Source organism: Mytilus californianus, unplaced genomic scaffold (genome assembly GCF_021869535.1).
Source record: "Mytilus californianus isolate M0D057914Y unplaced genomic scaffold, xbMytCali1.0.p SCAF_1, whole genome shotgun sequence".
Lineage (NCBI taxonomy): Eukaryota > Metazoa > Mollusca > Bivalvia > Mytilida > Mytilidae > Mytilus > Mytilus californianus.
Window position 1 is genome coordinate 135,968,305 of NW_026262581.1, and position 16,787 is coordinate 135,985,091.

The 16,787-nt window shown below is 31.4% G+C and overlaps 1 protein-coding gene across 1 annotated transcript in view; it reads left to right on the plus strand.

The window, feature by feature from the left end:
- Nucleotides 1-1,676: 1,676 nt before the first annotated feature.
- LOC127735931 (kinesin-like protein KIF2A) overlaps nt 1,677-16,787 on the plus strand; it is a 32,192-nt gene continuing 17,081 nt past the window's right edge. The window contains exons 1-10 of the mRNA XM_052246378.1: nt 1,677-1,840; nt 6,519-6,613; nt 8,664-8,747; nt 9,193-9,250; nt 11,144-11,254; nt 11,874-12,021; nt 12,643-12,746; nt 13,181-13,343; nt 15,026-15,116; nt 15,484-15,550. Of these exons, the coding sequence (XP_052102338.1) occupies nt 1,783-1,840; nt 6,519-6,613; nt 8,664-8,747; nt 9,193-9,250; nt 11,144-11,254; nt 11,874-12,021; nt 12,643-12,746; nt 13,181-13,343; nt 15,026-15,116; nt 15,484-15,550 (979 nt within the window). The 5' untranslated portion in view covers nt 1,677-1,782. The remainder of the gene's footprint in view (nt 1,841-6,518; nt 6,614-8,663; nt 8,748-9,192; nt 9,251-11,143; nt 11,255-11,873; nt 12,022-12,642; nt 12,747-13,180; nt 13,344-15,025; nt 15,117-15,483; nt 15,551-16,787) is intronic.

The following is a 16,787-nucleotide window of genomic DNA, read 5'->3' on the forward strand; positions in this document are numbered from 1 at the left end:
TCATACTACATCTTCCTATATCTATGTGTAGCTGAATAAAACATCAATGTTACCAATGTTATTGCACCAGACGCGCATTCGACAATTAAAGTCTCTTGATGCTCCCGCTAATGCATTTTCTAATGTGGTTGAAAGTAAAATAACAAAAATACCGAACTCCAAGGAAAATTCAAAACGGAAATTAAGTCCTAAATCAAATAGCAAAATCAAAAGCTCAAACACATCAAACGAACGGAAAACAACTGTCATATTCCTGACTTGGTACAGGCATACAGCAGTTAAAGTATCGGTAAATATCGACGCCTAAGTAGTCGCTTGGATATGTGAGTAGTTCGAACTTTAATATTCCAGTAGCTGTTTAATAAGCATGAAGAACAAGAATAAAAACGCTGTTTCTTATGTGAATGGTGACTTCCCAGTTTTCCATGAGCTATTGATGTCATGAGCTAGATGTCTCGCTTAAAACTACCCAATATTAATGTGTCCTCTCATTTTACTTGTGGGCACTGCCTTGTCAGTTACAGCCATTGGCAATCTTTCCCTTATTGTGTTATTATGTGTGGAATACCGAAAATACAAACCGAGAAAAAAAAATTGATTGACTGTTGAGTTCTACAGTAAATTGTGTTATTAATTATAACGATGAAAAAAAAGTCATCTACTATTTTTTTTGTTTTCTAAATGTGTTCATACCATTCAAACAAACCTTGAATGACGGTATTAATCCACTCAAATTTATCGACTTCTATTCTTTCTCTTTCAAACTGATATATATATATATATATATATCCGCATATGTTTAATGACACCATGCGATACAAAGCTTTATATGTTTTTATCAAGAGTAATTAAGTCAATGGCTTGAGACATTGTGAGTTCATTACTCGACATCCAAGCTCAAGACAACTTCGTCACTTGTCATTTCATTTCAGTAATTATTTGATTGTTCTCAAAGCGTAAAGGATGTATCAAATATTTCAAATTAATTATTTGTTTAATAACTAACACGTTGTCAGTTTATTTTCAACTTATGAGTTTCATCATGGATGTCCCTATGGTATATCATAGTTTCGCCTTCGGTCTCAAGTTTACACAATGATCAAATAATATTCAAATTTAAACTCTTGAATCTGAAATCCAATTCTAATAAAACATGTATGTCTTAAGCATTTGGTTCTGACATGTGAGTAGCCAAATGCAAACTTTAGACTTCTACAATGAAAAATACATGAAGACTTGTATGTTGACATACGAATAAACCACTTTCAATGTGAACAATTCATTTGAATAGTATTCTTGCAGATGTATCACGATCTCTGATTCTTGTGAGAAAATGGCCAGGTTGCATGTTACAGTATTTATTTATTTTTTCTTTCTTTTTGAAGGTATCTGGGCAAATGGATGTCAAATGAAAGGTGAAAAAACCTCCCATTTTCATCAGAATTAACATAAAATAAGTTTTATATGAAGCCATTTGGTGAAGACGTTACTTAGTTGATCCAATTGTCCTTTTGAACAATAAGATATGTTTAAACGATCAGTGGTTATCTCTTTCCACTATTTGTCCGTTTTTGTTCTGTATTGGTTTTCTCTAACATCGATACGTAGAGGATAGCCGGAGACCAACCGTTCTGTTCATGCCTTTACCGGATATGTGTTTGGTACCAAAACAATGCGCATGCGTACATGCCTTTCAAATTTTTTAACGGATGACCTGAAAAAATATGAAATTTTGATTTAATTTAAAATCTTTCTTGGATAATATATGAGCTTGAACTAGCCATGGATGAAATGGGAAAACTGAAAGTCGGTGTAAATGTCGACATCCAGAGAACTGACGGTAAACAATCAATATAATATGACCCAAATCGGTTGCTAATAAATAACTATTTATGACTGGTCCTGGTCACAAAAACTTTTGTAAACTTAATCAAGATTATAAAAATTCAATTTTTTGAAATTTAAAGATTTAATTAGTCGCTAAGTTGACACTTTATTCTAACTTAACCGAGTTTAAAATGTGCGTGTATGGTATGTGTTAATTTTTCAACTCGGCTCAGTAATGCATTTTATTTGGATATGCATGTTTTAACATCACAATTTATAACAATTTTATTTTTACAGAAGGGATTTGTATTAACATGATAACACTTTAGGTAGTCTATGAACCCAATGCAGACGATAATCCTTAATGAGAAATTGTGATTGTCACAGTTGCAGGAAATGATTGTTTCCCGTATTTTTTTCTTATTGTTGCGTCTCTAACTGAAAGGTCGTAGGCTCTCTCTCCAAGTACTCTAGCTTTCTCCACCATTAAAACATGCGGCCACCATATAGCCAAGAGTGCTGAACAGGGTTTATGCTGACGGTTCGCCATTTTCGCATTTTGCAAAAAAAAAAAGATGTAGCGATTAAAATTCATATATGGTGAAAGAAATATAACTGTTCGACTTCGTCCATCTTGTCTACTTTTTTTTTTTTAGGTTTTTCGTACTTTTTCACTGATCAGACAATTGGGAATTCACATTGAACTTGTTACGATTTTGAAAGAAATCAATAATCAGCTGATTGCATTTTATAGCTTTCGACAACAAATTGAACAATGGACTAATTAATAAAGGTGTTGATTGTATTGTTTAATGAAATGGTATCACATGTCACATAAAGGATTTATTTACAAGTCAACTTTGATAGAAATATTTGTTTTGAAGTGGGTACTTCACAATCGTTGTAGCAACGCACATTTGAAGCATAGTTTTAACGTCTCCTCTTTTTGTCGAGCCTTCGACTTTTGTCGAAAAAGCGAGACATTGCAATCCTACATTCCGTCGTCGTCGGCGGCGTCCACAAATATTCACTCTGTGGTTAAAGTTTTTGAAATTTTAATAACTTTCTTAAACTATCCTGGATTTCTACCAAACTTGGACAGAAGCTTGATTATGATCATAAGATAATATTCAAAAGTAAATTTTGTAAAAAAAAAAATCCATTTTTTCCGTATTTTACTTATAAATGGACTTAGTTTTTCTGCCAGGAAACATTACATTCACTCTGTGGTTAAAGTTTTTGAAATTTTAATAACTTTCTTAAACTATCCTGGATTTCTACCAAACTTGGAAAGAAGCTTGTTTATGATCATAAGATAGTATCCAGAAGTAAATTTTGTAAAAAAAAAAATCCATTTTTTCCGTATTTTACTTATAAATGGACTTAGTTTTTCTGCCAGTTAACATTACATTCACTCTGTGGTTAAAGTTTTTAAAATTTGAACAACTTTCTTAAACTATCCTGGATTTGTACCAAACTTAGACAGAAGCTTGTTTATGATTAAAAGCTAGTATCAAGAAGGAAATTTTGTTCCATTTTTTCCGTATTTTACTTATAAATGGACTTAGTTTTTCTTCCAGTTAACATTACATACAGTCTGCAGTTTAAGTTTTTAAAACATTTATTAGATTCATAAACTATCCTGGATTTTTACCAAATTTGGACAGAAGCTACTTACAATCAAAAGATAGTATAGAGAGGAATATTTTTATTATTTTTTTTCCTCATTTTTGCTGAGCCTGTGATTAACAGCAAAAAGTAGGCGAGACACTGGGTTCCGCGGAACCCTTACGAATTTTTTCTTTTTACGATGGTCTGGAAAATAAAACTTTTTATGACGAAAAAATGTTCTAGAGTAAGAAAAATCTCTGACTTTAAATTTTATCCCTTAACATTAATAGAAATAACTGTTTTGAAGTGGGTACTTTACAATCATTTTAGTGTTGCATGTGTTAGAAGCATAGTTTTATGTCTCGACTTTTTTCTTTTGACAATGGTTTAGAAAACAAAACTTGTTGTCATGAAGAAATATATTCAAAAGTAAGAAAAATCTCTGACTTTAGTCTTTATCCTTTTATATGTAGAATTATAATAGACAAAAATGTAACAAACTGATTATTTTTTTGTTGGAAGGAATTTCTAACGAAAAATGTGTTTTTTTATTTGGCGCAAAAGAAAATTGATCCAGGGAGAACCCTGGTGCTGAAAGTAGGGTTACATACCAACAATCAATTCTTGCGTCAGACATATCTTGTATGACAACAAAATATGTGAATGCCTGAAGGCCAGAAATGGATGACAAATAGCGATACAGTGTATCATATTCCCAATGAAAAGCATTGATACCTCAAGTCCTCGAAATTCCCGGAATAACCTTTGATATTGGCAAAAAACCAAAATGTATATTGCAAGAATGGGTTTGATATTCAGACCATAATGTAAGGAGGGGTACATGCATGTATCTTTTTACTTATTTATTTTTGTTTGAGAATATGAAAGCAGTGATATTGTTTGCCTCAAATTACCTCCGAGATACAGCTTTTTCGCCTAGAGAAAATTCCCAATTACTAAAAAAAATGGCATAAAATTCCTCCCAAAAAGTTATACATTTTCCCCAAACGGTGATGGCATTGGTAGTAATGGACGTAAATTTCGTAATCATGTTAATTTTTTGATATTATAAGCGCTTTTGAGATCCGGGGTTTCTTATTAGAATCATTGCAGTGTTTTCGATGTATTAAGTACCGTCAATATCTTCGTTTCCTTCCCCTCCCCAAAAAGTTCCTTTCCGTAAAATATCTCACAATTCAAAATGTTACGTGAAAAAAACTGTTTTAAAAAATTCCCAATTTCCCTAATTTTCCCAAAATAAAAGGGTCGAGGTAGTTTTGAAAAAAGACAACAATATCACTGGAAAGTTAAGGTATTGGGTCCGTTTGCCCTAGGTTTGCTTTGCCCATATAGAGTCTTTCCCCCTATTACAAATATATATATCAATAGTAATGGTATTAAGGTTTATATATACATGTACCTCTGCCCATATTTATTTGAAAAATATTAAAGAAAATTCATTAATATTAAAAAATCGTGTACAAAACATGGAAATATTTAAAAGTTAATTGCTTGTTTTCTCGTAATGATTGGCATCATTGTTACAGTCGTTTTTTATTTGGAATTAATTTTAATGATTTCATTGATTGTCAACGAATTGAATTGTCTTTGGTGTTGTTACAAGAAAGCTGAGAATGAGTAAAAACAAAGCATATACAAATTGTAATGAAATTTATTTTCACAGCTTGTCTCCTTTAATCTCAAGTGTGTTTTCAGTGACAAATTTGTTATATATGGAAGTGGATTGTGGAATCAATCATTCTTTTATAAACTATATACATACAGATAACTTGGTAAAACATGTAAAAAGAAAAGAAAAAAGAGGAAAAAACAACAACAAAAACAAATAACTTGCATTTGGTCTTCAGTTGTTTTAAATACCTTGCATTCCTTCTCACTTCAGTGCAAACCAAAGGAAAATAATTATCTGGTAGCAGCAATACAACATAGATATACTCAATTTTCAACACACACTTGAACATACATTATTCCAATAATATGTTGTAGCATAATATTATAACAAGACAATAAAATAAAATAAAACTCAGGGTGAACGGACCCATGTCGAGCAGGTTCTAGGGCGAACGGACCTGGATTTGAAAGTTACCTAGCTATGCCATTTTGATCAGCCAGATAAAACCAAATAACTAAAATTGTCATCTTGTTGGAGTTATTTTCTTAAATAACAATATTTAGCCTTTTTCATCATGCCTCAATCATGTGTCATTGGATTTTAATACAACTTTAGGCAAAATATTGGCATCAACAGGATATTGTTGAGTCTAGCATGTCCTAATTAAAAAGGCTGTTACATCTCAGACTAGCTAGTTATATATATAGGTTCTTTGGTTGAGTTTCAGGTATGTTTATATGTTATAATTTCAGGTTGATGTGATTAGTAGTGAACCGTTTTGAGTATTGTAACTATGGTGTGTTTAATGTAACTATCATGTGTTTAAAGACTTAAAGAGGGAATGGGATATACCTAATGCTTTGAATTGTAGAATTGATAAAATTAGTTGTATTTGGTATTCCGATGGATTTTAGACAGAAAACTGTCAAGTGCCAAAAAAATCTGTATTTACATGTCATGTCTGTGTCTATATACATGAAATTTAAAATATTAATTGAAAATATTATTCCTGTAACATGGTTAAACATACTTTTTAATAACTTCTACCTGTCTTGAAATAAATTTTCCTTTCTCCTCTTCTAAGATTTTATTTCTCTTATTTGTATCAGCTAGCAGTTGTTTTGACAATTATCATAAAATTCCAACAGTTTTACAGTACATTTTGAAGTTGATGAAGTTTATTGTCACACATGACATGCCTTTGGTATTATATAATTATATGACTATGCTGTTGACTGACACATGATTGATTACACAAATGTTAAATTAATAATTAACTGAAAATACAAAACAGTTGGTAATTACCAGAAATTGAGTGATATTTATTCTAATATACCAAGAATTGAAGTGTCAAATAAAAGGTACTGAGTCAAATAACTATTCTTTATCAAAATGCATAACATACTTTTTTATTGAATTTCTTCATTGACAAGATGTGTTTTTACAGGAAGAATACATTCAGCTGTAATCAGTGGAACCAATCCAGAGTCTAAGAGTGTCACTGTAGAATGGTTTGAGAAAGGAGAGACGAAAGGAAAAGAAGTACGATTTTAAGTACAACTGTCAGAAAGTTCATTCTGATCGGTTAAATCCTTATTCTTTATATAAGGATAATTTATTTTATTAAAGTGTCACATATTTGTCCACAAAGTTATATACACATTATATAATATACATCGTACATTAATAAAATAAGACAAATACTCAACCAAAGTTGTCTTATGAGGCACTATATATATATACATTTTCTAAACTATTTAAAAAAAATAATTATGAAATCTAGTTAAATGTCAATGATATTAATTATCAGAATTTTATCGCATAAAATAAGTAAGAATTTAAATAAAAATTTGAAAGGGGTTCAGCGGAACCCTGTGTCTCACCTGCGATTGCTGCAGTCAGTGTAAAAGTGTAATGTTGACTTAAAGAGTGAGTCCATTTATCAGTAAACTGCAGAATAAAAAAAATATTCAAACTTTTCTTTAGATGCTATTTCATGGACTTGAAGATTAGCTTCTGTCCAAGTTTCATATAAGGTTTACAAATTTATCATGTCAAAAAAGTTTAATCCCAGACTGTCATGACTGTCTGTAAATGTTAACTGTAAAAAAACTAAGTCCATTCATCAGAATAATACTGAAAATGAATATATTTTCAAAAGTTTGCTTCAGACATTATCTCTTAATCATAAAAAAGCTGCCATTGAAAGTTTCATAAAATCCTATGAAGGTTTGATGAAGTAATTGATGTGTATCAATTTTTAAGCCTAGACTGTATCTATTTGTTTAGATAAAAAACTAAGTCCATTATCGGATACGGAAAAATGAAAACAAATATTTTCAAAATTTTGCTCTGAATACTGTATTTTGGTCATAACTAAGCTTCTGTCCAAATTTCATAAAATTCCATGAAGGTTTGACAAAGTTATTGATGACTGAAAAACTTTAACCTCAGACTATATCTACTTGTTAACTGTAAAAAAACAAAGTCCATTTATCAGTAAAATACGGAAAATGAAAATAAATATTTTCAAAATTTTGCTCTGGATACTGTATTTTGGTCATAAACCAGCTTCTTTCCAAATTTCCTAAAATTCCATGAATGTTTGACAAAGTTATTGATGTCTAAAAAAAACTTGAACAACAGACTACAACCTTAATGTTAATACTGCCACCACTGACGGAATTTAGGATCTCTATGTATGGCTTTCGCTACAAATGTTGCAGGCTCAACAAAAATGACACAATTGAGTCTGGTGTAAAAAATAAAGAAATATGATGAATATAAAAGAGGTATATACATGTACCAATAACAATTCAATCTTTCTATACTTTGTTAAATGTCATTGTAACAGGTCTTGAAATGTTTGTATTATTACATGTACATGTATAAATCTGTATTCCTCAGTTTGTAAGATAGCATAAATCACAATTATAAATCATATGTGAAAAATAGACAGCTCATGCAAATACACTTATTGCTTAGAGAGGAAATAACAGGGTTGTAGAAAACACATCTACAAATGATTATGATAAAAGGAGATGTTGGGAGGCAGCAACCCAACACTGTTCCCTTAAGAAGCAAGAATTTTAACCATTCAAATTAATTTCTACAGATGATTAATATGGGTAAACAGATAGTAAGTCACAATTAATTAGTTTATAATTGATAAGATTCATAAGAGAATTTTATTGAAACAATTTGTTTTGGATACAATATTTCAATAAATTTATTGTACAGTTTATATGGGAATGACATAGTTAAAATGAAATTTATCTAATTTTAATCTTGCAAAGAATATGTTTTCTTGCACCACAAATTCAGTCTATAGATAAGACACTGACTGGAACTGTTTTTCATAATAATAGCTTGATAATTATTGAATTTTTGACAAAAAAAATTTTAATTAAAAAGTTGTTAAATAAATAACTAGAATATTAAAATACAAAAATGGTTTTAGAAATGCTATTCTTTTGTTAAGCAAAGTGCACAGAATAAATTTATCTTGAAACTGAATTACTATTTTTGGACTTTCTACCCTACATTAAATTATATGTTTTCATTGCATTATGTGATTATCTTGTTATTTTAGATTGAAATAGAGGCTATATTTCTACTGAATCCAGATTTAGCCTCTGTCCCTGCACCTATAGGGAGGGAAAGCAAATCATCTAAGGTAGATTATTATTAACAATTTAATCTGTGTGCTCAGGATATATATCATATCCATGAAGAATCTTAATTATTTCATCAAGTTGCTTAGTATGTAAAAATTTAAAAAAGGTAAAGCATTTTTATATTATTTTTCATTCATATTAATAGCTTCCAAATGAAAACAAAAGGGAATATTATTGTATTGTCATGGTTGTAACTATAAGTCTAATTAGTAAATCTGAACTTGAATGTATATTTAATTATCCTGAATGCCATGGGAAAACTCTTTATTGATTATTAGTTACACTTAACAGTACTTGGATAACTATTTGACATAATGAACTGTTCTGTGTCAGACAAACGTGTTCTTATTCTTAAACTGTTCTTATGAAAGGACCAAAATCTTGTGTGTAAAGTTATACATATTATTGTTGTTAGTAATGAGTACTATGAGGAACTCCTTTCAGGGAACTAAACCTGATGGTGATGGACCAACAGCTAGACAGCTTAATGTTGTAAAGAAAGGTAGGTTATTTGTTTTCACCTGGTGTCATTCTGTAGAGAAATGGAAGATCTACTAAATATGGATGGACAGTTTCAATCTATAAGCTTTCCATGTATGAACTGGGGGGGAAATGTTAAAATATTGTAACTGATATCTTATTTATTGTCCATCCAGTCTTGTTAGCACCCCCACGTGTACAGTTCTTGCCAGATTTTTATGAAACTTATATCATTGGTTTATATCAGCAATGTCTTGGACGAGTTCTAAAATCATTGTCAATTAATTTTTTTGAAAGAGTAATGCCCCTTGGAAACATTAATTATATGGAAATTTCCATTGTTAGCGCTGTCAATTGTACAATTCTTGCCTGAATTTTATGAAACTTATATCAGGTTTACATCAGCAATGTCTTGGACAAGTCTGAAAATCTGTGTCGACGAATTATTTATAAAAAAGTTGTGCCCCTTGGAAACATCAATTATATGGAAAATTGCATCGTTAGTGCTCTCATTTGTACAATTCTTGTTAGATTTTTATGAAACTTTTATCATAGGTTTATATTAGCAATATGTTTGAAGAGTTCGAAAATCAGTTCCAATCAATTATTTTTAAAAGAATAATGCCCCTTGGAAACATTAATAATTTGGAAAATTGCATCGTTAGCACTCTCATGTGTACAATTCTTGCCAGATTTTTATGAAACTTATATCATAGGTTTATATCAGCAATGTCTTTAAAGAGTTCGAAAATCAGTGCTGATCAATTATTTTTAAAAGAATGATGCCCCTTGGAAACATTGATTATATGGAAAATTGCATTGTAAGTGTTCCTCGCATGTACAATTTTTGCCAGATTTTATCAAATTCATATCAAAGGTATATAGCAGCAATGTCTCAGACAATTTCAGAAATAAGTGCCAATCAAATAGTTTTAATGAGTTCCCCTTGGAAATATTAGATATATCGGAAATTGCTCTCAAGTCTTCTAACTCTCTAGTACGATAATTTTAAGAAGTTTTAAAAGATCAAAAAATTTTTTTTTAGTTATTGTTCTTGGACAGAACAGATAAAATATGTGCAACGCAGGATATTGGAACTCTGTTCTTTTATTGGATAAATTTCTCTGCCATCGTGTTTTGTATTTTCAGTGGGGCGTTAAAGAAGCGACCAAAACTGAACATAGTCTTATATTGAATCGGATATAAAAATCAGTTCACAATGCACATTTTCTGTGCTTTCTAACTAACTATTAATCGTTTGCTTGCTATGTGAGTTATTGTCAACACTTGGTATTTGTCTGACATCCCAAACTTTTATAAAAATAAACTCTTCTCTGTCCTCTAAAACCAACATTACCCATGGATAATTTCAACCAAATTTATGCTGAATGATCCTTCGAATAAATATCTTGTGAAAATAGCAGCACTAATATTTGATTTTGCTTCATAAATATAAAGTGAAACTTATACTAATGGAGGTGCTAGGAACTCAACTAATGCTCAAGGATTGAGAAGCAATATTATCGGGGCGTCATTGAGATATAGATAACGGTTTAATACAACTGTGATGTAAAATTTCATTTAATGGCTAGGATACAGTCTTGTACAGTGTTTCTCCTTTAAGGGCTGTATGCCATGAAATACCTACACACTAGGACATAAACAAATGATGAAGGAGATTCAGTTAAAGACCACAGTGAATGTGACTAATTCACTCGGTACATATGACATGGCTGTAAATCTGGTGTCACCTACATGTACATATGACATGGCTGTAAATCTGGTGTTACCTACATGTACATATGACATGGCTGTAAATCTGGTGTCACCTACAGTCACCATAAATGTCCCTATTTCACAGTGAATCACATTGTGTCTACTGTATGAGTAATATGTATCTTAATGTATTATACAGCTGCTGCTCCATCTTCTGCCAAGTCAAGACTGAGTTATCAAGCACAACAACAGCCAGTATCTAATGGACACCCAGTAAATAAACCTGATACAGATCCAAAAGGGGCTGCAGGTAATCATTTCTGTTCAAATGATCCATATCCTTATAATTTTAAGTTGTGTATTCTCTTTAGGACATAAAGTAGGTTATCCACAGCCATTAGTGCAGCAGATAATGTGGGGAATACCAGAGGGTAGGTAGTCTTTCTTATTCCTTTTAATGCGCTTTCTATTTCCTTTTTATACGCCCGTCTAGGACGTATTATGGTATTAGGCATGACACGTATGCTTCTACAAATCCTGAAATTTTAAACTTTATTTGTAAAGACAAGCTACTTTTCATGCTTTTGGATGTTGATGATTTTCAGATTAGTGGTTCCAGAGCCACAGGACTTAAATAGTTAAAAACTGGCTGGTGATACTTATGTGATAAGTTTGCTTTCACTGAATACATGAAATCTTTTGACAATGTCACACAGATAATGATTTAGTTTTTTGGCTGAAAAAAATAATTGTAACATAAGGGACAGTCAGTTCTGCTAATTTTATAAAAAAAACAAAAACATTGTTGATGGTAATGAAACAATGAAATGAACAGTATACCTTTCTGGTTTAAAGTGTTGATAAAATTAGTAGTGACTAGTTATATAGATTATTACTTATATAGCTATTTATTGTCAAATTACTTTCAGCTCGGAGGAAATCCAACTGTGTAAAAGCTGTTGAAGGTATACAGAAGAAAAGAGACGAACGAAGAGCTAATCAGGAAGCAGCTCGTCTGAAAAATGAACGAGATTATGACATGTCTGATCCTAATTGGGAGTTTTTGGCTATGATTAAGTAAGTTTCAAAATAGTCTTAGCGGTAAGTTTAACACACTGAAAGCTCTTACTAGTCTTTTTTAAAATGCTCTGTAAGCTTGTCAGCAATTTTCTGGCTCAAATAGCACGACAAATGTTTTCCTCCAGTTTAGTAGAAAGTTTTCTCAAGCTTAGCTCATTTATACTTTTCCTGAATGATTGATTATTTTTCTATAATCAACCTGTGGTTTATTTGATCTCAATTTTTAATTGGTCAAAAATCAATAATGACTTAAACAAATCTCGTTTTCCTATAAAAAAAAAGGTGACTATGTCTGATGACATCACATAGAGGGAGCTCATATTTTTGAAGTCATTGAAAAAGAAAGATGTCTACATATCTAAATATCACAAGAGAAACCGATTTTACATGCATTCAGACATTTCTCAACTCTTGACCTTTAAATTTTGATATTTTATCTGTCTGAAGTGCAGTGGTTGAATCTCTATATATATATATATATATATACTGTCAGTCCATGAAGGACAATTAGATTTTTTTCTTGCCTACAGCCTTAGTTGCATACTATTTGATATATTTACATGGAATATCTACACGGAGTTGAAATCAAACCTTAATACTTAATTAATATATTTGCAGGGAATATCGAGCTGGACTTGATTTCAGACCATTAACTTCTTCTGATCCTATTGTTAACCACCAGATTTGTGTCTGTGTCAGAAAAAGGCCTCTGAATAAAAAAGGTAAAATCAACCCAAAAGAATATTAAAATATACAACATCTCCACTGACTGGTTGCCTCCAAGTCCAAATAATAAGGGTACTATAGTAATCACTCTGGCTCTCTGTCCATCTGTTAGCACTTCCATGTGGTACAATTAGTCAAGATTGCCTCAAACAATTTCTAAAATTTTTATTTACCATGTTTATATATCTTCAAAAGAAAGGTCTTCAGATTTTGTGTAATCAAAATGGCAGACGATGTAGTTTTCAGACATGAATATTTTGAGGAATCGGCCTTGAAAAATTGACCAGCTTTTGCTTGATCAGAAATGTCATGTTGTAGAACAAAATATCAGGAATGTTGTTGGCTATTGTATATCTTTGTTCATGAATCTGAAATGCATTTACATATTCAAGCAATATCAAGTCTTCCAAAAATCAACGTTCTTTTTCAGAGCTTTCGAAGAAGGATATAGATGTATTAACATTACCCAACAAAGAAAATGTCCTAGTACATGAACCTAAAACAAAAGTAGACTTAACCAAGTTCTTAGAAAACCAAACATTTAGATTTGATTATGCCTTTGATGAAAATGCTACAAATGATATGGTATACAGGTAAGTAAACTAGAAGAAATTTAGAAATTTTAAGATTTGTTAGAAAACTTGTCATAAACACAAAGAAAATGTAGACATTTAAATATATTGTCAGAAAACTTGTCATAAACACAAACAAAAGGTAGAAATTTAAAGATATTGTCAGAAAATTGTCATAAACACAAACAAAGGTAGACATTTAAATATATTGTCAGAAAATTGTCATAAACACAAACAAAGGTAGACATTTAAATATATTGTCAGAAAATTGTCATAAGAACAAAGAAAAGGTAGACATTTAAATATATTGTCAGAAAACTTGTCATAAACACAAGGAAAATGTAGACATTTAACCCTTACCATGCGGGGCCGTATTTTGGCTCCAATGCTCTTGATACTTTTAGAGGTCAACTGTCTGACTTTATTTTCAAAGTTGATGCTTGTTCCATCAACCTAAGGCTATTTATTGTCATGTTTCTCAGGTTTAAGGTGCATTTAGAGCTCAAATACGAACTTGGAAAATTGAAATCTGCTATAAGTGGTTTTTCTGGAGGGGTGGGCTTCCCTTTGGTGCCTGATGCACACAGTTCAGAGGCCTAAAACTTCCCAAAATAGTGTAAACCCGTGGGAATATAACTACTTATCGTGTTTATTATTGAAATTCACTTGGTGAACGACTACTTCCAGTTGCAGGTCCAGTTGAAGCCAAAAATCGGTAAAATTCAAGAAATTCCGGATTTTTTTTGCAAATGACCTTCTTTAGACTGCTGTACCCAGATCAGTTTCACTCCTACCTAGGTTTTTGTTGTGGTTAATGTGGTCACTTGTGTCCACCCTACATGCAGACTACAATGGGATACATTTATCAGTATCCCTCTTACTTCCAGGTAAAAAAAAAAAGGAAGAAAAATTGTCAAAATTGACGCTTTTTGCACCCAATGACCAACTTTGGGGCAGATTCCCACCAACTCACCTCCTCACACCATCCACGCGGTCCTGTGATCCCCTATCTTAGCTTTAATGGAATCAGTATGCATCAGCAGCAGGATATACCTCATTTGCATATAATTTGCATAGTTATAGAAACAATTCAGCATGGTAAGAGTTAAATATATAGAGAATATCATATGACTTTTTCAATATTACATCCGTATCAACCTGAGAGACCAATATAATCCCAAGAGCTCTGCTCGAGGGATTATATTGGTTGAGGGTTGATACGGTGTGTGATATTGAAAAAGCCATATATACACTTTATTATATACCTCAAGTAGATTTTTTTTATGTGACATGACGTTATACAGATTAGGGGTTTGATAAAGTCTTTGCAACAGTGACTGCTATCGATGATGTGACGTCATACAGATTAAAGGTGTGATAAAGCCTTTCCAACCGTGACTGATATCAATATCATCACGGATGGCTGATACAGCACGATTGCCTTTGACCGTATTACATATACAATTTATCTGTATTTACTACTAAGTATATGATAAATTGTCAGAAAACTTGCCATAAACACAAGGAAAAAGAAATTAAACTTGAAATAATCAATAGAGATGCAATTTGTCCAATAGGACAGCAGCAAAAGGCAATAGGACGGAATAAAGCAGAACTAAAACAGCCCTGGGAGAACATATTAGATACATGTGTTTTTTTATTTTATTTGTGCATTTTTAATTTTTATGAGATCTCCATTATAGATTTACTGCCAAACCATTAGTGGAGAGTATATTTGAAGGTGGAATGTCAACATGTTTTGCTTATGGACAAACTGGGAGTGGAAAAACACATGTAAGATATTAACTATACCTCTGTGTGTTAGATATAAAATTTTGCACTGTTAGTACAATTTTACATCTCTACTTTGTCACATGTATTGTATTTTGGCCCCACCCTGACACAGATCAGGGGGCAGACAAAAAAATACATGTAAAAAAACACAACTTAAAAAAATCTATTTATAAAAGCGTAACATGTATTTTATAAGATTTGTACTGTAATGAAATGCTGTCAAATTCCAGTTTATCAAAACCATAGAAAAATGCAATGCCTAAGTTTCAAATTGAAATAAAATGTAAAGTAGACATTTTTTTGTTTCTTTAAATGTTGTAGTACATGACGGTTTATAGTACAAATGAAATTCCATTGTAATTTTCAGACTATGGGTGGAGATTTTTCGACAAAAGGACAGCAGGACTGTTCCAAGGGTATATACTGTTTAGCAGGTAAGCTCTTATTATTATTAAACCCCCATTTCAAAGCAGGGGTATACAGTTTTATGGTTGTCCTTCTATATGTGTTTCTGTCAATCCGTCTTATTAATATTTTGGTTGCATTTTCCTAAGGAATACATGCAATACTGTGTGATGCATTTTCTAATTAACTTATTAACCTCCTGTTAACAAAATTCTAATATAGTCTTACACATAATGACCATGTAGGAAATTTTTGTTGCATCTTTCAGAAATCCAAAATTGTAAAAGGAGTTGGTTCACTATTCGTAAATTTGGCCCTAAAAACCTGATTTTCTTTTAACTGCAATGATGTTGTGAAAATTATATGAAAACATATGTTAAAATGTCCAATAGTTTCAGTTCTAAAAGATTTTGACCAATTACATCATTAGTGATATATTTCTGACGTCATAAATGTAGGGGAATTTGTGAACGTTTGATTTTTGGCATAATTTGGTGAAATTTATGTCAGTTTTCTGAAAAATTAAATGTGGCGCCACCCCTCGCCACAAATATTTTGCTGAAATATTTTAAATATACCATATTCTTTACTTTTCAACCAAAATTTCAATGGGGGAGGGATCGCGCCACAAATGAAATCACGAAATAAGGTCGAAAAGGGTGTTGAATTTCTAGAAAAATGTACTAAAATGAAATCTATTCCTATTTCAGGCTAATATATTTATAATATATGTAGTAGATATTTTTTCTTATTATACTTACAAAAATAATACATTTAGCAATACATTCACAGTAAATTTACTTGAACAATTGATGTTTTAATATTGCAACTTTACAAGACCGTTTTTTGGGGTTAATAGCTCTACTCCTTTGATATCCAGCTTCAGGTGATCATGATATTCCATGTGATGGGTTTTAACATTCATCCCTCATGAAATTCTAGTTTTCAGAACACTTAGTCGGCAAAAGATCATAGTTCAACTTTTGTTATATCTCTAAAAAAAAATTTAATGTTTTATTTTCACCCATATTGTAATGGTTGAACATATTGAGTTAAAGACCAAACAGCCTATTGTTGATGCGCATCAACTAACGCAACTTGGTAGTGACATAAAAGCTCTATGACGTTGTTTCTAGCCATGAAAAAAAAACGTCAAATTATAGGTGAAATTTATTTTTTTATTTATCATATAAACCTCTTCCGTTAGCCAGTTGTACATATGTTATGAATTGTCAATTATAACATGACTATATAACTGTTGTCCCC